Source organism: Heterodontus francisci, chromosome 12 (genome assembly GCF_036365525.1).
Source record: "Heterodontus francisci isolate sHetFra1 chromosome 12, sHetFra1.hap1, whole genome shotgun sequence".
Lineage (NCBI taxonomy): Eukaryota > Metazoa > Chordata > Chondrichthyes > Heterodontiformes > Heterodontidae > Heterodontus > Heterodontus francisci.
Window position 1 is genome coordinate 64,503,543 of NC_090382.1, and position 24,112 is coordinate 64,527,654.

The following is a 24,112-nucleotide window of genomic DNA, read 5'->3' on the forward strand; positions in this document are numbered from 1 at the left end:
TCAGTGACCCTTCTTCAAAACTGGCAAATATTAGAAATGTGAAAGGTTATAAGCAAGTAAAGCAGGGGTGGGGCAAGATATAACAAAGGAGAAGGTGTAGATTGGACAAGGCCACAGATTAGCTAACAAGAAGGTCATGGAGTAAAGGCAAACAATATGTTAATGGTGTGTTGAAAGACAAAGTATTAGTACAGATAGGGTGTTAACGGACTGAAGATTGAACAGCTGCAAGTACAAACATGAAAAAAAAAGTGGGTAAGCAAACTGAACAAACTAAGATGAAATAAAATAAACCTACAAAAACAATGTAAAAAATGTAAAAATAGAAAAAATAACTAAAAATAAAAGTAAAATGGGGGGCCCGTCATGCTCTGAAATTATTGAACTCAATGTTCAGTCCGGCAGGCTGCAGTGTGCCTAATCGGTAAATGAGATGCTGTTCCTCGAGCTTGCGTTGATGTTCACTGGAACACTGCAGCAAGCCCAGGATAGAGATGTAAGCATGGGAGCGCGGGGGGGGTGGGGCGCGGGGGGAGTGGGGGGAGTGTTGAAATGGCAAGCAACCGGAAGCTCAGGGTCCTGCTTGCGGACTGAGTGGAGGTGTTCCGCAAATCAAAAGACTTGCAGGTTGATAGGTAAATTGGTCATTAGCAATTGCTCCTAGTATAGGTAGGTGGTAGGGAAATATAGGGACAGGTGGGGATGTGGTAGGAATATGGAATTAGTGTAGGATTAGTATAAATGGGTGGTTGATGGTCGGCACAGACTCGGTGGGCCGAAGGGCCTGTTTCAGTGCTGTATCTCTAAAAAAAAAAAGCGGTCACCCAGTCTGCATTTGGTCTCCCCAATGTAGAGGAGACCACATTGTGAGCAGCGAATACAGTATACTGCAGAGAAAGAAGTACAAGTAAATCGCTGCTTCACCTGAAAGGAGTGTTTGGGGCCTGGGATAGTGAGGAGAGAGGAGATAAATGGACAGGTATTACACCTCCTGTGATTGCAGGGGAAGGTGCCATGGGAAGGGGACGAGGTGGTGGGGGTAATGGGGGAGTGGACCAGGGTGCAACGGAGGGAACAATCCCTTCGGAATGCTGACAGGGGAAGGGAGGGGAAGATGCGTTTGGTAGTGGCATCACGCTGGAGGTGGCAGAAATGGCGGAGGATGATCCTTTGGATATGGAGGCTGATGGGGTGGAAAGTGAGGACAAGGGGAACCCTGTCACGGTTCTGGGAGGGAAGGGAAGGGGTAAGGGTAGAGGTGCGGGAAATGGTCCGAACACGGTTGAGGGCCCTGTCAACCACAGTAGGGGGAATACTCAGTTGAAGAAAAAGACATATCAGAAGCGCTGTCATGGAAGGTAGCATCATCAGAGCAGATTCGTCGCAGACGGAGAAACTAGGAGACTGGAATGGAGTCCTTGCAGGAGGCAAGGTGTGAAGAAGTGTAGTCGAGGTAGCTGTGGGACTCGGTGGGCTTATAATGGATATTAGTAGACAACCTATCCCCAGAGATGGAGACAGAGAAGTCGAGGAAGGGAAGGGAAGTGTCAGAGATGGAGAATGGTGGAAATTGGAAACAAGGTTGGTAAAGTTTTCCAGTTCGGGGCGGGAGCAGGAAACGGCACTGATACAGTCATCAATGTACTGGAAAAAGAGTTGGGGGAGGGGGCCTGAGTAGGACTGGAACAAAGAATGCTCGACATATCCCACAAAAAGACAGGCATAACTAGGACCCATGCGGGTACCTATAGCAACACCTTTTACTTGAAGGAAGTGAGTGGAGCTGAAGCAGAAGTTGTTCAATGTGAGAACAAGTTCAGCCAGGCGGAGGAGGGTAGTGGTGAATGGCGACTGGTTGGGCCTCTGTTCAAGGAAGATGCGGAGAGCCCTCAAACCGTCCTGGTGGGGGATGGAGGTGTAGGCTGTAAATCTTCCTTGTCTTGAGGGCTAGGCATGGACTGAATATCCTCTACTTTGCTAGGGTCCAGTCCTATGCCTGTATCAGAGTAGATTGAGCTGAAAAAGTTGATGTGGTTCATGTTAATGGCACACTTCTTGCTTTTAATCACAAGGCTTTCTCTGCTGGCTGTTTCCATTGAGATATGAAGATTCCTGTCTTACTCTTTTTTAGTGCTGCCCATGACTGCAATGTCATCTGCGATGCAGCCAAACCCAGGAACATTTTCAGTGATACAATCCATGTGCTGTTGAAATAGATCTTGGCTTTCTGACACTGGTAAGCTCAAAAAACAATATCTTCCAAATGGAGTTCTGAAAGTTGTCAGCTCCTGTGAACCTTCAGTGAGATGGACCAATCAGTATCCATGTTTTGCATCTAGTTTCAAAAAAAATTTTGCTCTTGCAGACCTTGGATTTAACTCTTCCAAAGTAGGGATTTTATGAGGACATCTTTTTAATGCTCGGTTTAACATCCTAGGGTCTAGACATACTCTGATTGTGCTGTCTTTTTTGATCGCAACTGTTATAGAGCTGCACCAATCTGTGTGCTGCTGAAAAGGCCGAATAATTCCTTGCCGATCCATAGTATACAGCCCAACTTTCAGCTTGTCCTTGATGTGGACACTGCATTTCCTTGGTGGATCTATGGAAGGAACTGCAGTATTGCTCAAATGAAGAACAGCACCTCCTTTGCAACTGCCCATGGTATCATATCTGTCTGGGTACCTCTGTTGCAAATCGTGAATGGACTCAATGGGGTCATATTTATCTCACTTACTGTTGTTGTTCCAAGCGCTCGTATGCACTGCCTGCTTGCAACTATGGCTTCGTACTTCCTGCCAACCCTCAAGAGACTTTCGGTGTTGTATTTTTTTTCTTTGTCCAACAAGTCTTTTTGAAATGCCTCTATCGGGTTAGACACAATTACTTACTACATTATCCTTTCAGATAATTCAGCACCTGAAAAAAACCCAGACCATTTCCTATTTTGCGGCATCTGCTAACAAATCGATAGATGGTCTCTTTGGACTGCCGTCTGTATGCCTAAAATTAACCTTGACTTTCAGCTGGTCCTTTAACGTAGAGGAGAGTTTTTTAGGGTCCTTCTGGTCCACTTCTGACAATCCAGAGATGTTGATATGATGGAACCCTTCATTGCCAATCACGATTTTTATCTTGATTGCTTGCTTGTAAAGCTCTGTGACCAAAGATCCAAAAATCACAACTCTATGTACTGCCTGAAGAGTTGGAACTCGTGGAGGAGATCTTGAACTTTCCAGTTCATTGTTGGGTATTTGGTGGTCATGGTGCCAAATTTCTTGTCCAGAAGAAATCTTCGCTGGAGCTTGCCCCTTTAATGGGTTTGTTTTAATTTTAAAACTTCCCCTGAAGGGAAAAAAATTGTAGGTCTGCTGTGCCTGCAGCATTGGAGCTCAGCCACGCCGAGCTCTGTGCCTGCAGCGCGGGCTTTCAGCCTGATCGGGCAGACTCCGCCCATGAAGCTCTTCCGGCAGGAAAACCATGACACGTAATGTCGGTGCCGTACCTCAGCGCCGACTTAAACCAACTATGTTCACTTGTCACAAGCCCGATTCTGCCTGATTACTGCCTTTTCTGCCGCCACTGTCCAAACAAACAACTCCCTTCGTGTACTCACACTCTTCCTCAGCACTGATTTCTGCAGATGGTTGTCGAATCTGACAGTGTCATGCCGCCACTGCCTCCTCCAACGATGTGCAGTGTTGTCCTAAGCTTAATGGATTCCCATTGGAGAAATCACCATTTTCAATGTCTTGCTCGAGATTGCTGTCCCGCATAGAACTCTGTTACTGGCACGCTGAGCCTTCCTTCATCACCACTACTCCAATGAGTTCCGTCACCACCATATTGTGTTATTGCTTTCTCAGCAGTGATGTACCAAACAATCTTAGGCTGAATGGTAGTTGAATGAAGGGTTCTTTATTACAAACTAACAGATTTACAAAAGAGCTCTATAATACACATGCTAACTAGTGACGAAAACTACCCCAACTGCTATATCACATATTGGTTGACATCACTTCCTGTGATAATGTATACCATACTCAAGCAGTTAAAGTGATATCACAACAGTCGACAGCAGGAAAGAGACCATGGGCTGAATTTTCGGGCCCCCCTCTAAGTGGGAATGGAGGCGGGGGTGTCCCGAAAATGCCAGTAACAGTCGGCATGGCAGTTTCAGGTCGCTGTTCTCGGCACCGGTAATGTTAAAAAGGACAGGGGGAGGATGCAACAAGGATCCTGCTCTCCTCCCTCTTGAGACCAATTAAAGTATTTAAAAAGTTTGTTAAGAGTTTGTTGGAGGGGAAGGGTGGTTTTGAAAGGGAGCACATGGGTTTCAAGAAGTAGCTGTTGCAGATTAGCTGAAGGGAGGAGGGTAGAGTGGGGAGCCAGTCATGGCTGCCCTAGGGCATCATCCCGGCCTCATAAGATTGTTAGCGGGGCAAAGGGGAATGCGGCATTTGGTGAGGAGGTATCCTTGACGCTGTGCAGGTGGCGGGGAGAGTGGACATTCATCGCTTGTGCGCTGAATGGGGTTGTCACAGGGGTAGAAAAGCAGGGGGAAAGGCTGCCAATCACAATAGGGTGGCCACCTGTCCAAAAGGAAGGTTCCAGCTGGCATTGCGGGGGGGGGGGGATCACTGACAGATTTTGGGCCCAGTGGAGGAAGGGCAGAACCTGGGGCATCAGGAGGGCATGGGAGGGGGGAAGGATGACAATAGAGGCCAAACCCTTAACACAGTCTCTGCTGAAGATAGAACTACGTGCAGATGACTAAGACCCAGTGCCGCAGAAGACTTCAATTCTCCAGGCAGATAGTCATAGACAGCTTTGTCCTTGTTGCCGAAGACCTCACACCTTGAAGCACTGGTCGCCATGCCCTGCTAGTGGCCACCAAAGTCACTGCGGCCTTGAACTTCTTCGCTTCTGGCTGCTTCCAAGGATCAGCTGCGGACTTGAGTGGCATCTCACAAACACCTGCACACCACTGCATCTCGCTGGTCAATAGAGTTATACAGCACAGAAATAGGCCCTTCGGCCCATCATGTCTGTGCCAGCTATCAAGCACCTAACTATTCTAATCCCATTTTCCACCACTTGGACCGTAGCCTTGCATGCTATGGCGTTTCAAGTGCTCATCTAAATACTTCTTAAATGTTGTGAGGGTTCCTGCCTCTAATACACCTCTTCAGGCAGTGCATTCCAGATTCCAACCAACCTCTGGGTGAAAACATTTTTCCTCAAATCCCCTCTAAACCTCCTGCCCCTTACCTTAAATCTATGCCCCCTGGTTATTGACCCCTCTGCTAAGGGAAAAAGTTTCTTCCTATCTATCCTATCACTGCCCCTCATAATTTTGTATACCTCAATCATTTCCCACCTCAGCCTTCTCTGCTCTAAGGAAAACAACCCTAGCCTTTTCAGTCTCTCTTCATAGCTGAAATGCTCCAGCCCAGGCAACATCCTGGTGAATCTCCTCCACAACCTCTCCAGTGCAATCATATCCTTCCTATAGTCTGGTGACCAGAACTGTACACAGTACTCCAGCTATGGTCTAACTAGCGTTTTATACAGCTCCAACATAACCTCCCTGCTCTTATATTCTATGCCTCGACTAATAAAGGCAAGTATCCCATATGCCTTCCTAAACACCTTATCTACCTGTGCTGCTGCCTTCAGTGATCTGTGGACAAGTACACCAAGGTCCCTCTGACCCTAAATACTTCCTACGGTCCTACCACCCATTGTATATTCCCTTGCCTTGTTAGTCCTCCCAAAATGCATTACCTCACACTTCTCAGGATTAAATTACATTTGCCACTGCTCCGCCCATCTTACCAGCCCATCTATATCGTCCTGTAATTCAAGACTTTCCTCCTCACTATTTACGACACCACCAATTTTCGTGTCATCTGCGGACTTACTTATCATACCTCCTATATTCATGTCTAAATCATTAATGTACACGACAAACAGCAAGGGTCCCAGCACCGAACCCTGTGGTACACCACTGGTCACAGGCTTCCACTCCCAAAAAAAACCCTCGACCATCACCCTCTGCCTCCTGCCACTAAGCCAATTTTGGATCCAATTTGCCAAACTGCCCTGGACCCCATGGGCTCTTAACTTCTTAATCAATCTCCCATGCGGAACCTTATCAAAAGCCTTACTGAAGTCCATGTAGACTTAATCAACTGCTTTACCCTCATCCACACATCTGGTCACCGCCTCAAAAAATTCAATCAAGTTAGTTAGACACAATCTCCCCCTGACAAAGCCATGCTGACTATCCCTGCCTCTCCAAGTGGATATTAATCCTATCCTTCAGAATTTTTTCCAATAATTTCCCTACCACTGATGTTAGACTCACCGACCTGTAAGTACCTGGTTTATCCCTGCTACCCTTCTTGAATAATGGTACCACATTCGCTGTCCTCCAATCCTCTGGTACCTCTCCTGTGGCCAGAGAGGATTTGAAAATTTGTGTCAGAGCCCTTGCTATCTCCTCCCTTGCCTCACATAACAGCCTGGGATACATCTCATCTGGGCCTGGTGATTTATCCACTTTTAAGCCTGTTAAAACAACTAATACCTCCTCCCTTTCAATGCTAATACGTTCAAATATATCACAATCCCCCTCCCTGATCTCTACACCTACATCGTCCTTCTCCATAGTGAACACAGATGAAAAGTAATCATTTAAAACCTCACTATGTCCTCCGGCACCACACACAGATTGCCACTTTGGTCCCTAATGGGCCCTACTCTTTCCTTGGTTATCCTCTTGCCCTTAATATACTTATAAAAAGGCCTTAGGATTTTCATTTATCTTGCCCGCCAGTGTTTTTTCATATCCCCTCTTTGCTCTCCTAATTACTTTTTTCAGTACCTCCCTACACTTTCTATAGTCCTCTGGTGCTTCTTCTGTTTTCAACGCTCTGAATCTACCATAAACCTCCTTTTTTCCTTATCCAATCCTCTAAGTCCCTTGACATCGAGGGTTCCCTGGAATTGATGGTCCCATCATCTTAACAGGTACACGTTGGCTCTGAACTCTCACTATTTCCTCTTTGAATGACTCCCACTGGTCTGTTGTAAACTTTCCTACAAGTAGCTGCTCCCAGTCCACTTTGGCCAGATCCTGTTTTATCATATTGAAATCTGCCTTCCCCCAATTCAGTACTTTTATTTCCAGTCCCTCTTTGTCCTTTTCCATAAATACCTTAAATCTTACAGAGTTATGGTCACTATCCCCGAAATGCACCCCCACTGACACTTCTACCACTTGTCTGGCTTCATTCCCTAGGATTAGGTGCAGTACTGCCCCTCCTCTTACAGGACTTTCTACGTACTGGATCAAAAAGCTCTCCTGTATGCATTTTAAGAATTTCGCCCCCTTTAAGCCTTTTGCACTAAGACTATCCCTGTTGATATTGGGGAAGTTGAAATCCCCTATTATTACCCTAATATTTTTACACCTCTCTGAGATTTGCCTACATACCTGCTCCTCTATCTCTCCCTGACTGTTTGGAGGCCTGTAGTACACTTCCAGCCAAGTGATTGCCCCCTTTTTGTTTTTAAGTTCTACCCATATGGCCTCATTTGAGGAACCTTCTAGGATATCATCCCTCCTTACTGCAGTAATTGACTCCTTGATTAACAGTGCAATGCCACCTCCTCTTTTACTCCCTCCTTGTCAGGACTGAAGCTTCTATACCCTGGAATATTGAGCTGCCAGTCCTGCCCTCAATGATGCCCTCTTTGCTAGAGCTGGAGAGCACATTAATTTCACAGCAGATGCAGTCTCACAGACAAAGAGGGCATTGGGTTTCGCTACCATCTCTGGACTTCCCCAGATGCAGGGCATCATCAATTGCACCCATGTAGCCATCAAGGCACTAAATGACCAGCCAGTGAGATTCACCAACAGGAAGGGCTTCCACTCCTCAATGCCCAGCTGGTCTGTGACCACAACAAGTGCTTCCTCCATGTGTGCACTCACTTTCCTGTCAGCTGCCATGACTTCTTCATCCTTCACCAGTCCAGGCTGCCTCAGATCTTCACGTCAACCCCCAAAGTCTGTGGATGGCTCTTAGGGGACAAGGTATATCCCTTGAAGATATGGTCACTTACCCCTCTACGGGAGCCCCAGACAAAGGCACAGAGGTGATACAAACAATGACACCTGCTGAGCAGGACAACCATTGAGCAGGCCATCGGGATTCTGAAGATTTGATTCCAGTATCTGGACTGGTCAGGTGATGTCCTCCAATAACCTCTTTTGGACAAAGGCTGTAACGAGGTCAGGAGCTGAGTGGCCCTGGGAGAACCCAAACTGAGCATCTGTGAGCAGGTTATTGCTGAGCAAGTGCTGCTTGATAGCACTGTCAACAACCCTTTCCATCATTTTGCTGATAATCGAGAGTATAGGGCCGTAGTTGGCTGGGTTGGATTTGACATACCTGGGAAATTTCCCACATTGTCGGGTAGATGCCAGTGTTGTAACTGTGCTGGAACAGCTTGGCTAGGGGCATGGCTAGTTCTGGAGCACAAGTCTTCAGTACTGTTGCTGAAATGTTGTCTGGGCCCATAGTCTTTGGTGACCTGAGGAGGAGTCCGAGATGGATCATCAACTCGGCACTTCTGGCTGAAGATGGATGCAAATGCTTCAACCTTGTCTTTTGCACTGATGTGCTGGACTCCCCCATCATTGAGGATGGGGATATTTGTGGAGTCTCCTCCTCCTGTCAGTTGCTTAATTGTTCACACTATTCACAACTGGATGTGGCAGGACTGCAAAGCTTAGATCTGATCCGTTTGTTGCGGGATGGCTTAGCTCTGTCTTTCGCATGCTGTTTCCGCTATTTGGCATGGCGTAGTCCTGTGTTGTAGCTTCACCAGGTTGGCACCTCATTTTGAGGTATGCCTGGTGCTGCTCCTGGCATGCCCTCCTGCACTCTTCATTGAACTGGGGTTGATCCCCAGCTTGCGGGGATCAGGGTGGCACAGTGGCGCAGTGGTTAGCACTGCAGCCTCACAGCTCCAGGGACCCGGGTTCGATTCTGGGTACTGCCTGTGTGGAGTTTGCAAGTTCTCCCTGTGTCTGCGTGGGTTTTCTCCGGGCGCTCCGGTTTCCTCCCACAAGCCAAAAGACTTGCAGGTTGGTAGGTAAATTGGCCATTATAAATTGTCACTAGTATAAGTAGGTGGTAGGGAAATATAGGGACAGGTGGGGATGTTTGGTAGGAATATGGGATTAGTGTAGGATTAGTATAAATGGGTGGTTGATGGTCGGCACAGACTCGGTGGGCCGAAGGGCCTGTTTCAGTGCTGTATATCTAATCTAATCTAATCTAATCTTGATGGTAATGTTAGAGTAGAGGATATGCTGAGCCATGAGGTTACAGATTGTGGCTGAATACAATTCTGCTACTGCTGATGGCCCAAAGTGGCTCATGGATGCCCAGTTTTGAGTTGCTAGATCTGTTCGAAATCTATCCCATTTAGCATGGTAGTCGTGACACACAACACGATGGTGGGTACCCTTAATGTGAAGACGGGTCTTTGTCGCCACAAGGACTGTGCAGTGGTCACTCCGACCAATACTGTCATGAACAGATGATCTGCGACAGGTAGATCGGTGAGGATGAGGTCAAGTAGGTTTTTCCCTCGTTGGTTCCCTCACCATCTGCCGCAGACTCAGCAGCTATGTCCTTTAGGACTCGGCCAGCTCGGTGATGGACATTGAAGACCCCACCCAGAGTACATTTTGTGCCCTTGCTATCCTCAGTGCTTCTTCCAATTAGTCTTCAACATGGAGAAGCACTGATTTATCAGCCAAGGGGAGCCGTAGGTGGTGAGCAGCAGGAGGTTTCCTTGCCCATGTCTGACCTGATGCCATGAAACTTCATGTTGTTATGACCAGGTGACAAAGAGGTCTAGGGTTCCCTTTCAGCCTTCACCTGGTCTTACTTTAATTTTTTTTTTAAACATACTGTGTTTTAGCTCCCCCTTGGTGAATCCTTGCTCACTGCTTTTCAATTATAAGGCAATGAAATGAACACAAACAGGATTTCTTAGGTTTAAAGAAGAAAGCTGAAATTTTATTAAACTTAAACTCTAATTCAGTGAACACCTACGGATACATGACGCGCCTATGCTAGCATGCATATGCAATACACACATGCAGATAGGGACAGAAAGGAGCAGTAGAAAAAAATGAAGTGGAAAAGTTTGAGGCAATCTCTGAGAAGGGCTTTTTCTTACTGTGCTTCAAGTTCGCTGTAGAGTCCTTGACTGAAGGTATGGTCTTGCTTTTTGTTAGGGCCCAGTATTCTTCTTAAACCTTGTGCACTGTAGGAGACGTTTCTCTCTTGGGGTCCATGTGTCTTCAAAGGGTTTTGGAGTTCCATGAGAAAGAGATGGGAGCAGATAGGAAAGAGGAGGTCTGCTTCAGTCTGGGAGCATTCAACTTTCTACCAGTTCAAACACTGTTTCTACAATTTAAAGCTCCCCAAGTTGGCCAGCAGGGTGACTGTGACTGGTAAAACCACTTCTGGCTCTGTGTATTGGGTGGGTCAGGGAATGGTCCCTTGTCTACAAATACTGTCTGTTAATATGCAAAAATGTCTTTCCAGCCAGGGGCCTGGCAATTCCTTATAACAGGCCTTCTCTGCTTCCCAGCAACAATTTGAAATTTAATGTCCATGTGGCAAAATTAATGTGCCTCATTCTTAGCAGGTGGGGGCCTGCATGACAATGAGGTCTGGAGTCGATGTCGAGGACTCCCAGGGCAACTCCCTCCCGACTGTATACCACTGTGCCACCACCTCTGGTTGGTCTGTCCTGCCGGTGGGACAGGAAATATCCAGGGATGGTGATGGCAGTGTCTGAGACTTTGTCTGCAAGGTATGATTCAGTGAGTTTAACTGTGTCAGGCTGTTTTTTGACTAGTCTGTGAGACAGCTCTCCCAATTTTGGCACAAGCCCCCAGATGTTAGTAAGGAGGACTTTGCAGGGTCGACAGGGCTGCATTTGCTGTTGAAGTTTCTAGTGCCTAGGTTAATGCTGGGTTGTCATTCCTTTTCTGAGACTTTGTAACGGTTTGATACAACTGAGTGGCTTGCCAGACCATTTCAGAGGGCATTTCAGAGTCAACCACATTTCTGTGGGTCTGGAGTCACATGTAGACTCGACCAGGTAAGGACAGCAGATTTCTTTCCCTAAAGGACGTTAGTAAACCAAATGGGTTTTTACAACAACCGACAATGGTGGCCACTAGACTAACTTTTAATTCCAGATTTATTAATTGGATTCAAATTCCACCATCTACCACAGTGGGATTCGAACCCATGTCCCCAGAGCATAAGCCTGGGGCTCTGGGTTACCAGTCTAGTGACATTACCAATACGTCACCGCCTCTTCACATCAGTCAACACATCTTCACAGGACATCTATTGCCCACTACACCATCAACCACTCACGCTGGTCAATGCACTACACCACCATCACTCATCTGTCAACTATCCCAGCAGTTAGTTCTAAGGATTAATATTCAAATGCTCCACCACAGCCTTACACATCAATGATGCCAGCCTCACCCTCACCTCTCACTGCTTCAACATAGCTCCAGCTATTCAGCTGTAACAGGCACAGCACTCAAACACAGTACAACACAGTCACTGACATTCTTCCCCCTCTCTTGCAGGACAAGGTGACCCATAACTGCAGAGCCAGAGGGGATAGGCACGTCTACATTGCCAAAGCCCCCTGAAAGCATCATGGGGCCAGCTGTCACAGAAGTCATTGCATCTGTCGCCACCAAGAGCATTCAGGACGACGGTATGTTCCTACCTTATGGCCTTTCTCAAATCCCACCACGCTTATTCTGCTATCTGGCTCGAGGGTCAAGATCATGTGACCATGGACCTCACTTTCAACCCCACCTCCCACCCCGCCAACACACCACCCCAACCCTCCCCTTCTGCTTTTCTGCTGTCAGATACCCAGAACAGCAACCTGTGCAGCTTCATGAGGAAGGGTTAGAGCTGCTACAGACATCCAAGGAAGAAACACCATCACTTGACCTAACTCTTGCAGACACCAGCTCAGATACTGCTATGCATGTTTCTCAGAGACTAGCATGGTGTTGGGATCTGCATGCGGTGAGCCACCAGGCATGAGTGGGCTGCAACTAGGCCAGAGGGAAAGGACAGTTCATGTGCCAGCTCCATGGAAGGGGGTTCCCAGACAAGTTCTGCTACAGGGGACTCAGATAAGGACTTTAATGGGGTAGACTACAGGAGAACACCGATGAGCATGCACATCAAGATGCTTGGTGCATTGACAGACATTCCAGACAGCCTCTTATCACTGTCAGGCTCCAAAGTGGCACAGGGCATTGCACAGAGCTTGAAGCCCATCCTTACCAGCGTGAAAGTGTTGACCAGCCACATGACGGCAACTGCACACCCAGCCATGATGCAGCATCTGGTGGTCATTGTCTCAGCTTCCACTGCAGCACAGGCGGAAGCCACCAAACATCTCACTGCTGCGGTGGAAGCTCAGATCAAGGTCATGAGATCCACATGAGAGGTCATGAGGCTCAGATGGCTGCCATCATGGCTGCAGATTTCAGTGCTCAATGGGGCATGCAAGCTCACAGGCAGCCCAGTAATCTGGACTCCAACAGATTACTAGGTTTGCTGAGGCACCTTCCCAGGGGAGGGGAAGTGCTTCCGTGGTGCACAAACCTACCGTCCTCACTCAGAATGACAGTACTTGTGTTCCCAGCACTCCACACTGCCTTTGCTGTTGTCTCTCAGCCAGCTAGCTTAGACTGCTATTGCCCGTGCCAAGGAAGACCAAGGCCAGATTATCAAGGCCCAGAACTGCTGGAAGGCCATCTGCAGTCTCCGCCAGAGAAAGTCAGCAGTCTTTCACCTTGCTGCAGTCACTGGGGTAGCACTGCACAGGAGCAGTAGGCCAGGCAAAGGCCCCCGCAAGACAGGCACTAAGAAGCGGCACAAGGCTGAATTGTTGAATAGTGTATGTAGTAGATTGGATATGTTGTTGGATGAAGCCGTAATGGTAAATTTTTTTTGTGGGTGGCTTTCATTGCAGGATTTGGCCAAGAGGATGCTGTGATGGGATGTTACACATGGATGGGAAGGTGGGGATTTCAGGAGTAATAGGATGATAGGATGATGTTCTAAGGGAGCTACAGTCTTCATAGCCACTCATGGACAGCCTGTCTGGAGTGAAGGAGTACTGGCTGCCTCCTCCCTGCATCCTCTTCCTCTCCTCCTGAGGTGGTCTCTGTATGCCAGGTGACAAGAGCTGCACCCTCGTAATAGTGAGGTTGTGGCAAATGCAGAAATGGGGCGGCACAGTGGCGCAGTGGTTAGCACCGCAGCCTCACAGCTCCAGCGACCCGGGTTCAATTCTGGATACTGCCTGTGCGGAGTTTGCAAGTTCTCCCTGTGACCACGTGGGTTTTCGCCGGGTGCTCCGGTTTCCTCCCACAGCCAAAGGCTTGCAGGTTGATAGGTAAATTGGCCATTATAAATTGCCCCTAGTATAGGTAGATGGTAGGGGAATTGAGGGAAGGTGGGGATGTGAGAGGGTAATGGGATTAATGTAGGATTAGTATAAATGGGTGGTTGATGGTTGGCACAGACTCGGTGGGCCGAAGGGCCTGTTTCAGTGCTGTATCTCTAAATAAATAAATAAATCACCATGAATTTGGCAGTCCAGGCAGCAGAACTGCTGCTTAAGAACGTCAATCGTCTGTTTCACAATGTCCCACATGGCAGTATTGCTCTTGTCGTAGGCCCTTTGTCCTCAAGTGATTGGGTGGCACAGTGGAGTCATGAGCCACATTTATGGTGCATATCCCTTGTGACCAAACAGTCAGCCTCTGCTTCCTCATGGTGGCCCCAAGGCAGTGGGAATGGCTGACTGCCTCAGAATGAAAGCATTGTGGCTGCTGCCAGGACAACAGGCATTCACCAACATGATAGTTTGGGCATGGTGCACACCAGCTGCACATTAATGCAGCGGAACACTTTGCATTTCCTGTACATCTCCCTGTTTACACATGGGGCCTATTGAGCCACGTGTGTGCAGTTGATGGCTCCCTACACCATTGGGAATCCCACTATCCTGATAAAGCCACGTGCCCACTCATCCTGCTTCTGTCTGTTTAGACAGAATATGATGAACTCTTCTCATCCTCTTGGATGCAGCAATGGACAGTAAACTGGAACATCCTGTCCTGGCATTGTTGTGATGCTGCAGATCCTGTTGAAGGAGGTGGAACCTCCTTGGTGAATTCTTGTTTGTACTACATTTTTAAATATCTGGCATGCTATATCATGATATTTCCATTTCCCTATGTTATTTGTATGGATTTAAACAAAAACAAAATGACACCATTGTTGAGTAAAGGTTAATCTGGAAAACTGAAACATAAATCATAATTTGGATTGAAAAACATGCTAAAGGAGTATTTTAATCAGTTATGTAATGCAAAATACAAGCTGGACCAGAGCCAGATCAGATGTAGGCCTGTTGTTAAATTAATAATGTTATAATGAACAGACCATGTTTCCTGTGGTAAGGTAATGATGTCATGCAGTGCACTTGCATGTATTTGATATGCTATTGTTCCTCTCACATTGATTTCTCTTTACTACATAATCCATGTCAGTACATTAACTTTCCCAGCAAGGTTGTCTGCTTGGTTGACCTGAAGTAGATGTTTTGTAGCAGTGTGTAACTGTGCGTTCAGCTGTCAGAGGGATCCCCACTAATGATATTTAAAGGGCTAACTTGCAAAAGAGATGCTTTTGTCTTGCTGTTATTATTGCATAGTTGGTGGAAGTACTTTGGTGTATTTTTGGAGGTATAAGTTGCTGAATTTGGAAGGGAGTGTTTGCTGAATCCTGACAGGGAGAGCAGAGGAATTTTGTGACCTCTTCACTGAAAGACTGCAACAGTTATGGGGACTGTAGTTGCAAGTGCCTCTGGGTCTGGAGCTGAGAAATGGAGCTGAGACTGCAAAGAGGGGAAGCGCTGCACAGAGGAAGGTACTCCTTTAACATGTTTGTCAATCCAAATTATTGCAAATTTGGGTAGAGAAATACAAATGCTATGACTTTCACATACCTGAAATGTTAACTCTGCTTCTCTCACCACAGATGCTGCCAGACTTGCTGAGTATTTCCAACACTTTTTGTTTTTATTTCATAATCCAGAGGCCTGGTCTAAAGATTAACAGAGATGTGTTCAAATCCCACCACATCAACTGTGGAATTTAAATTCACTAATTAAATAAAACTGGAATAAAAAGCTAGTATTAATAATGGTGACGATGGAACTACTAGATTGTTGTAAAAACCTCCCTGGTTCACTAAGGTCCTGTAGGAAAGGAAAACTGCCATCCTTACCCAGTCTGGTTTATATATGACTCCAGACCTACAGCAATGTGGCTGACTCTTAACTGCCCTCTGAAATGGCCTAGCAAACCACTCAGGTGCTCACTACCACCTGCTCATGGGCAATTAAGGATGTGCAACAAATGCCAGCATCCCATGAATTAATCCCCCAAAAAAGTCCTTCCTTTCACCATTCTCCATGATTCAGTCAACAGACATTATCAAGTTCATAATTCTATCCGTGGATAATCTGACTTTTGCTATTCTCTGTGAAGAGAAAGGTTATTTTAACATCTGCATTTCACCCAAAGAACTCACATATTGGATTACGGGAGGAAAAAAGTAACATGCCACTGTGCCAGGCCACCCATGGTGAATTCTTTTTAAATTCTTGTGCTTGACAATATAACATGTTAGTTCCCACCATCTATAACTAAAATGAATCCTAAAAGGAAATCAAACATAATAGCTAAACAAACAGACAGACAAACAGCAGAGATCACAAAGATTTAATGGCGGTGACAATGCAGGCAGTGGTCTCAGACAGAAGGAACTGCAGAGGTGTTACTTATAAACTAGAAAAGGTCATATTTGCTTTTCAGTTCTTCAAAACTGTAGAGAAACACATTCACAAAAAAATAGCACTTTACTCAAATCTCAATCATGTTGGTAAACTTCATTCTGTATTTTTAAATGAACACGTGAAAAAATCAAGTCTACATTTTCCATATCTACTTAAGTATAGCAAGCAATGTTTTAAAGCAACTTTGATCTGTTTTGAACTTTTGTTCCCTCGAATCCCTTAACCTTAGACTACTGGCTTGTGAACATTTTTCTGTCAGTACTTTACGAACTGATTCCTTTGTGGTCTGTTTAAAGCCTTGATTTTACTTTAAAGCTTCTGTAGCCAAACTGTGATAATTAAGTTCTGGCAACAGTATGTGGGTTCAAGCCCCGCTCCAGACTTGAGCACAAAATCTAGGCTGACACTCCAGTATGGTACTAAGGTGGTGCTGCACTGTTGGGAGTGCCATCTTTCAAATGAGACATTAAACTAAGGTCCCATCTGCTCTCTCAGAGGGACAAAAGGATTCCATGGCACTATTTTGAAGAGCAGGAACATTCTCCCTAGAGTTTTGGACAATATTTATCCCCCAACCAACATCAGTAAAACAGATAATCTGGTAATTATCACATTGCTGTTTGTGAGACCTTGCTGTGGTCAAATTGGCTGCCGCATTTCCTACATTACAAAAGTGACTGAACTATGAAAGTACTTAATTGGTTGTAAAGTGCTGTGAGATGTCCTGAGATCATGAAAGGCACTATATAAACGCGTTTTTTTCCCATTGCACACTTAACCAGAGCTGGAAAATTAATTTCACCAACCAATCTGGAGCAAGTTACTTTCCTACTTCTGTGAGAGAGGGAGAAACAAAGCATAGCTTACAAATAACATCAAATCTGGAAATACTCAGCTGGTCAGTCAGCTTATGTTGAACAAACAGGGAGGTTAAGGTTTCAGATATGGATCCTTCATCAAAACAGTGCTTGCTGAAGTGTCCTCACCTGCAATGTTAACTTGTCTGTTGCCTCGACACTGTTTCCAACATTGCCTGTTTCTGTTTCATTTTCCAGATTCTGCAATATTTTGCATTTTGTCATAATTAACATTGGTATTTTTGTATCTTCACCTTTGGTCCTTTGGCCAGTTTTCTTGTTGCATCTGATGTTTTGTGGCCTGTGCAACTCCTATCCACCCCACTTAATAGGCACTCCTCTATGAAAATGCAAGTTCTTGTTGCTATGCTGAAGATTTTTGTTCAGTTCTCTTTAGAATTAATTTCTTCTTGTCAAAGTTCTAACAGTTTTTGGCAAGTGAAAAGTTAATTTAAGTTAAAAAGAATCCTAATTTTAAAGATGTCACTGGTAGTCACAATATATCATTTTGTAACTTTTAGTTTTGTATTGATACTATAGCAAAGAACAAATGTCATTCTTACAAAAGCAGTATGAATAAAGAATACAAAGTTGTTTTTGTTTTTGTACATGAATCTTGTTTCAAAACAAACAATAAAATTACAGGTAGGTTATGTTGGCTCGCACAAGTGATATGAAACTTGTATTTCACTGCAGCTCACGGTGTGTTTATGCTGCAGTTTATTTAAATTATTCACTTTTGTTTTGCAGATGACCGAAAAGTATCTAGCAACTTATGATTTATTTTTGCAGAAGTCATTACAACGTAGTGTATGGTTTCAAGCACAATTAACTTAGGGAACTACCAGCAGGCCAATCGACTGCGCACCTAAATTATGGTCAGACTTGGAATCAAGTTTCCATGAAATTGTTTTGGAGTCTAGAAGGACCTGGCTAGCAAAAAGGAAATCTCCTGAATTTTGTTTTTAATATAATGACTGTGTGCTCCACTTCAGCACTATTTTGAGTTCAGACATCAAAAGAAACATTTGGGAGCATAGAATCCAAAACAGACTATATCAGGTCATTGTATGAATGGTCCAGTTTAAGATAGAATGAGAGAACTGTGATGTACCTGGTACAATCTATAATGGATTTTTCATGCATTCATACATGTAGATGACTTACCATTCAACCCAGCTGAATTGAGTTGTGAAAGCACCCAGTGTTATATAGTTATTTTTCAAATCAAAGCCATGATTAAATACATTTTTTAACTTTATATTCCCTTACGTATTGGTGCAATCGTACATTTTGCTTACATGGTGGTGACAAAAGCATATACTGATACCACTGATCTTAGCATCATTTATAAGGGTTTGGGTAAGAACATAAGAATTAGGAGCAGGAGTAGACCTTTTGGCTCCTCAAACATGCTCTGCCATTCGATAAGATCATGGCTGATCTGATTGTGGACTTAATTCAATTTTCTAGATCAGAAATCTGTCTAGCTCAGCCTTGAATAAATTCAATGACACTGCTTCCATTGTGCTCTGGGGTAGAGAATTCCAAAGATCAACGACTCTCTGGGAGAAATTCCTCCTTATCTCTGTCATAAATGGGAGACACCTTATTTTGAAACTGTGCCCCCTAATTCTAGATTCCCCTACAAGGGGAAACATCTTCTCAGCATCTACCCTGTCAAGCCCCCTCAGAATCTTATATGTTTCGATAAGATCACCTCTCATTCTTCTAAACTACAATGAGTATAGGCCTAACCTGCTCGACTTTTCCTCATAAGGCAACCCCTTCACCCCATGACTTAGTGAACCTTCTCTGAACTGCCTCCAATGCAAGTTTATCCCTCCTTAAATATTGGGAGCAGATTGTATGCACTACTCTAAGCGTGGTTTCACCAACGCTCAGTACAGTCATAGCAATAGTTCCCTACTTATATACTCCATACCCTTTGCAATAAAGGCCAACAGTCCATTTGCTTTCCTAATTATTTGCTGTACCTGCATGCTAACTTTTTGTGATTCATGTACGAGGACATCCAGATCCCTCTATACCACAGCATTCTGCAGTATCTCTACATTCAAATAATATTCTGCTTTTCTAGTCTTCCCACCAAAGTGGACAACCTCATATTTTCCCACATTATACTCCATCTGCCAAATTTTTGCCCACTCACTTAACCTATCTATATCCCTTTGCAGACTCTTCATGTCCTCCTCACAACTTGCTTTCCTACCTACCTTTGTATTATCAACAAATTTGGCTGCAATATGCTTAGTCCTTTCATCCAAGTCATTAATAAAGATTGTAAATGGTTGAGGCTCCAGCAGTGATCCCGGTGGCACCCCACAAGTTACAGTTTGCCAACCTGAAAATGACCCATTTATCCCAATTCTCTGTTTCCTGTTAGCCAATCCTCTATCTCAGCTAATATATTACCCCAACACCATGAGCTCTTATCTTGTGCTGTAACCTTTTAAATGGCACCTTATCGAATGCCTTTTAGAAATCCAAATACACTACATATACTGGTTCCCTGAACTGTCTTATCTTTATAGTTTGATACTTTTCCAGTGTTCAGTGGAGTCCAAACCTCAGTCTACGTAGCTGGCGTGTGTGTCTTAATGTGTTTATGACTGAGAGCAGGGTTAACATCGTTACTACATCGAGAGCATCATCTGACCACTTGCAATGCAAGCTTTACAAATTTCTATGTTGCTCTAACCAGCAATCTGGCAATTATATTTGAGACATCCTATATTTTCTTTCTATTTGGACATCTCAATTATAAGCTGTACTTTGACTTAAATAATGAGATAAGGAGTGTGAATGAACCAGTCCCGCCATCCCTCCTCTCCATCAATCAACCCTTATATTACTCTATCTCCCACACAAGTTTCTATTTATATATTGTTTTTAGATCCAAATGCTATATACTACAGTGAATCAACTGATAAATCACACTCCTGAATTAGCAATATATTTGGCAATGAAATTGCAAAACGCAACTACATGAGGGAAAGGTTTAGAATGCTTCTTTTTGTGCATTATCCTTAGATAAATAATTAACAATTTGAGGAAAATGGCTAACATTTATATAATTCACATATCATATGCTGTTCAATAGTTTTCAGTTTCACTATGCTGATGGTGGTTGCTTATATGTATTTATTACAAAATGACAATAAATAATATATTCACATGTTCACAGTTCCTCAAAAGCACGGATGAAAAACAGCAGACGGATCTGGGAGTTCAGTCTCGTCCAAAATCATCTATTACTCAAAATATGGTTATCCATCAAAATATTCTAAATTTGAAGAAACCATTGTATAATATGACAAAAGTTAATGTGACAGAATAATGTAGTTGCACAGTCTCTAAATGGTAGTTACTCAATGGCAATGCTGTTGCATTCAATCGGAGGATGAACCAGCAGCCAATATTCCGCGATCCGAGCGAACGCAACACGTGAAGATTATGGCATTCTGACGTCTTCTACCCTCCAGGATAAGGGATTTTTGTATAATCAGATTTCAATTAACTCCAAGTACCCTGTGTTTCCATAAACATCCCTACACTGAACAGTGTATAACCATGGCATGGAATACACGACTGCCACACAGGTAATCCCACTGACTCATTCCACTAATAGCTATCAATCGTGATCTAATTCCAGGGTGACCACATGCACCATTTACACAATAAACAGATTATTTTTCAAATCCACTTTTAAATAGCACTCTGCAGTGATGCCTATTGCGTGGATGTTCTGAATTCCAGGGGAGACCTTTGAATGAGGGAATCACCCACTTACTCCGAAATGGACGTTGCCGCGAAGCCACTGCAATAAAACGCATATTCCACTCGGGCGGTGGCTTTAAATGCGGAAATCAAAACAAACGGAAGACTTTATAAGAAAAAATAAACACAAAGCTAGTTTGCCGTTCTCGTTAATCGTAAAAAAAAATGCAACTCAAATCTATTTTTGCATACGTTGACCAAGTGGCTTGCGTGCAGATCAGCAGCTGTCACTTGGACAGCGCCAGTCTGCTAACAAAAAATCCTAAATAATTATATCAGAAATAGGTATGAAGGTTGACTGCAATAATATCAAATGAGCGATAGCTATAGTCAGAATTTTTGGAGACAAATGTAACTAATAGAATTAGAGGCTTTACACAGCAACGCAATGAGAGAATATGCAATATTGGAACCTGCAATCACGATAAAATACACATCTCGGTTAAATTTAATTAGCAACGAACAACATTCAACAGCTAACATTATATTGCAAACGATTTTGTAAAGCAGTAATATCGACTGTCTAGTATTTTAAAGCCAAATGGTAGCCAACCATCTCTATGAGCTCCTAATGCTTCCACTGAACGATATCACCATCATCACATATGCATTCAACCGTTTGTAATTTTTCAGTGTTCGATCTATACTTTTATTTTAATTATCAAATGTGCATTTTGTTTTAGCTCGTACTCACATTTTACCATCCTTTCCGTGGTAGATATATTTATGTCATTGTTGGACATCTTCATGGGCGAATGCAATGGGTTCAGGCAAGTCTCCGTGGTCCCGAGTGAAGCGTGCGGCACGGCTGCAGTTGCTACAGCATCACCCAGGCAGCGCTGCTCCACTCAGAGCGAGCGAGCACGCGCGGCACTGTCACGGTAACCCAGGGCGAGGGGGGGTGCCTGCGCGCGCCTCGAGTGCTGGAGGGATGAGTCCGTCCGCGCCGATCCCGGGAAACGCAGCCGCGAGCGGCTCCCCCCACCCCGCGCGGTGTCGCGCACGCCCAATCTTGGAGGACGTCACCAGACGCCGGGCCGGACCATTAAGATGGCGGCTGCTCAGGGAACTCCCACGCAACTGGTACCAGGGTCAGCTTCATACTGCCCTCTCACGGAGGTATAGGGATTCCCCCCCTCTGTTCAGTGCTGCTATTGTTCCCTCATTCTAACAGCGAAGAAAGGTGAATCCAACAGGTAATGAAAAGTAAAACACACAGGCGAATGCTACAATGCCGAGAATCTAATGTAATGGATAACGCACGTTCGAGTCGCACTTTTGGATCATGTCTGTTTGGCGGCGGCGGGGGGAATGAGTAGATGAGGGGGTGGGGTGGGAGAAGTAACCAAAATCGGAAAATGCTGGAGACTATTCAGTTTAGGCAATATCTGCTGAGAGATATGCATTAACGTTTGGGTGGTGAACCCTTTGTCAAAATCCACTGCCATATGTTCTTTTTATCTTGCATGCGCATTTTCTGTTTCACTATCTGCATGTTGGATTTTTCTGCCTTGCCTGAATGTTTGACAAAAGGTCTAACCCAAAACATTAACTCTTCTGTGCTCCCCGCAGATGCTGCTTTGTCTGCTGTGTTACTAGTATTTTCTGTTTTTGATTTCCAGTTTTTTGCATTTTGTTTAAAGGAGTTATCGTTATACGGGAATAACGTCTTCCAAATGTTTTTTTTAGTTAATTAAAAAAGAATTATGTACGATTCCAGTATTTCTACCTTGTGTTTCTACTATCCAAAAGCTTTAAACGTTTTAATTTTCTTCACAATTGATACTTTATATATTAACTATTCAATCCCCAACATCTGTAACTGTGCCCATTTTGCTGACTTGGCTTTTAATTTGCTCTGTTTAAATCAATAAATTTGAAAATGTAATCCAGTGTATCCTAAAGTGGGAATGTATGTGTTATATATTTTATGTTACTATTCAGTTCTAAGCTTTGTTCTTGAGTATATAGTTAGTTTAAGGTTACATTGAAAAAGATAAATATAACCATCTTCAAATGTATTCAGAAATGTTTTGATAATTTTGAAGAATGTCAATTTAGAACACCTTTTAAGATTTCAAAAACAGTCGAACAGAAGATAAAATGCAACAGTCAATGTCAAATGTTTGCTAGACTTGAGCTATTGTACATCTGTTATACATTGTAGAACATCAGTAATCAATACCCAATAAAGTACGATTGTAGTATTGTGGCAACATATTCAGTACCAGACTATGCAACTGGACAATCTCAGATGTACTATATTTTAAATTGTTAGTACTCCCACAGAAAATGTCAGCATTTTATAATCCAGCACGCACAATTGTAAGCCCAGCTCTTATTTGTGTTTATGTATTTCTTCTGAAAACAAAACTGTTCATGCCACTAATGGCTCAGAGGGTAAGTACACTGTTTAGTACTAAACCATACAGATCAGGAAGATCACAAGTATGATCGCAAGCTTGGGCTGTTTTAGCTCATTTCAAAAGGGAAGTTTTGAGAATTTAAGAATGCGAGAAATCAACTAAGTTTCTGCCTCCTATCCAATAATCTCTGTTGGAAAATGTGCATAAAATTATCAGCTGAAGGCAGGATCAGACTTGGTAATAATTCTATAGGTGGATAGCTGACTGACACTGTTTGGGCTGGTGCATGAAGACTCATCACTTAGGCTAGGCAAAATACTGAAAATATCAAGAAGCTGTAACATCGCCCATACTGTGAGTAAGCACTTTCAAGAAAGATGGGGAGAAAGGATAATGTAGCAGCTCAAAGAAACAGTAAACATATTTTTTGTGCATTTGATAAAGGCATTTAGATTTGTGGTTAAAGGCAAGTAATTTCAGCATGCAAACTAGTTTTTCTTTGGTGCTTAATACTTTTACGACCAGGTGAGAAAGGTGTCGAGGGGTCTTTTACTATCTTCACCCGGTCTTATTGTAACAGGGTTTAATTTTTAAAGACACTGTGTTTTGAGCTCCCCCTTGGTGAATCCTTGTTCACCACTTTCCAATTATAAGGCAAAGAAATGAGCATAAACAGGCTTGCTTAGGTTTAAAGAAGAAAAGTGAAATTTATTAAACTTATTTAGACCCTAATTCGGTTAACACCTATGGGCATACGACACACCCACGCTAGTATGCACATGTGATACACACATGCAAATAGGGACAGAAAAGAGTAGAAGAAAAATAAAAGTTGAGAGGTTTGAGGCCGTCTCTGGAGGGGTTTCTTGTTACTGTTTCTGTGTTTCCCGCTCACCGTAGAGTCTTTGATTGCAGACAGCTCTTACTTTTTGTTGGGGCCCAGTATTCTTCTTAAACCTTGTTCACGTAAGGAACTTTTCTCTCTTTGAGTTCATGGGTCTTCCGTTCCATGAGAAAGAGATGAGAGCGGACTGGAGAGATGTGTTTTCAGTCCAGGAGCAAACAGCT

The 24,112-nt window shown here is 44.1% G+C and overlaps 1 protein-coding gene across 1 annotated transcript in view; it reads right to left on the bottom strand.

Moving 5' to 3' along the window:
• The window catches only part of LOC137375885 (protein phosphatase 3 catalytic subunit alpha-like), a 567,998-nt gene extending 546,515 nt beyond the window's left edge, over positions 1-21,483 (bottom strand). The window contains exon 1 of the mRNA XM_068043519.1: positions 21,373-21,483. Coding sequence (XP_067899620.1) covers positions 21,373-21,427 — 55 coding nt within the window. The 5' untranslated portion in view covers positions 21,428-21,483. The remainder of the gene's footprint in view (positions 1-21,372) is intronic.
• Positions 21,484-24,112: the final 2,629 nt, after the last annotated feature.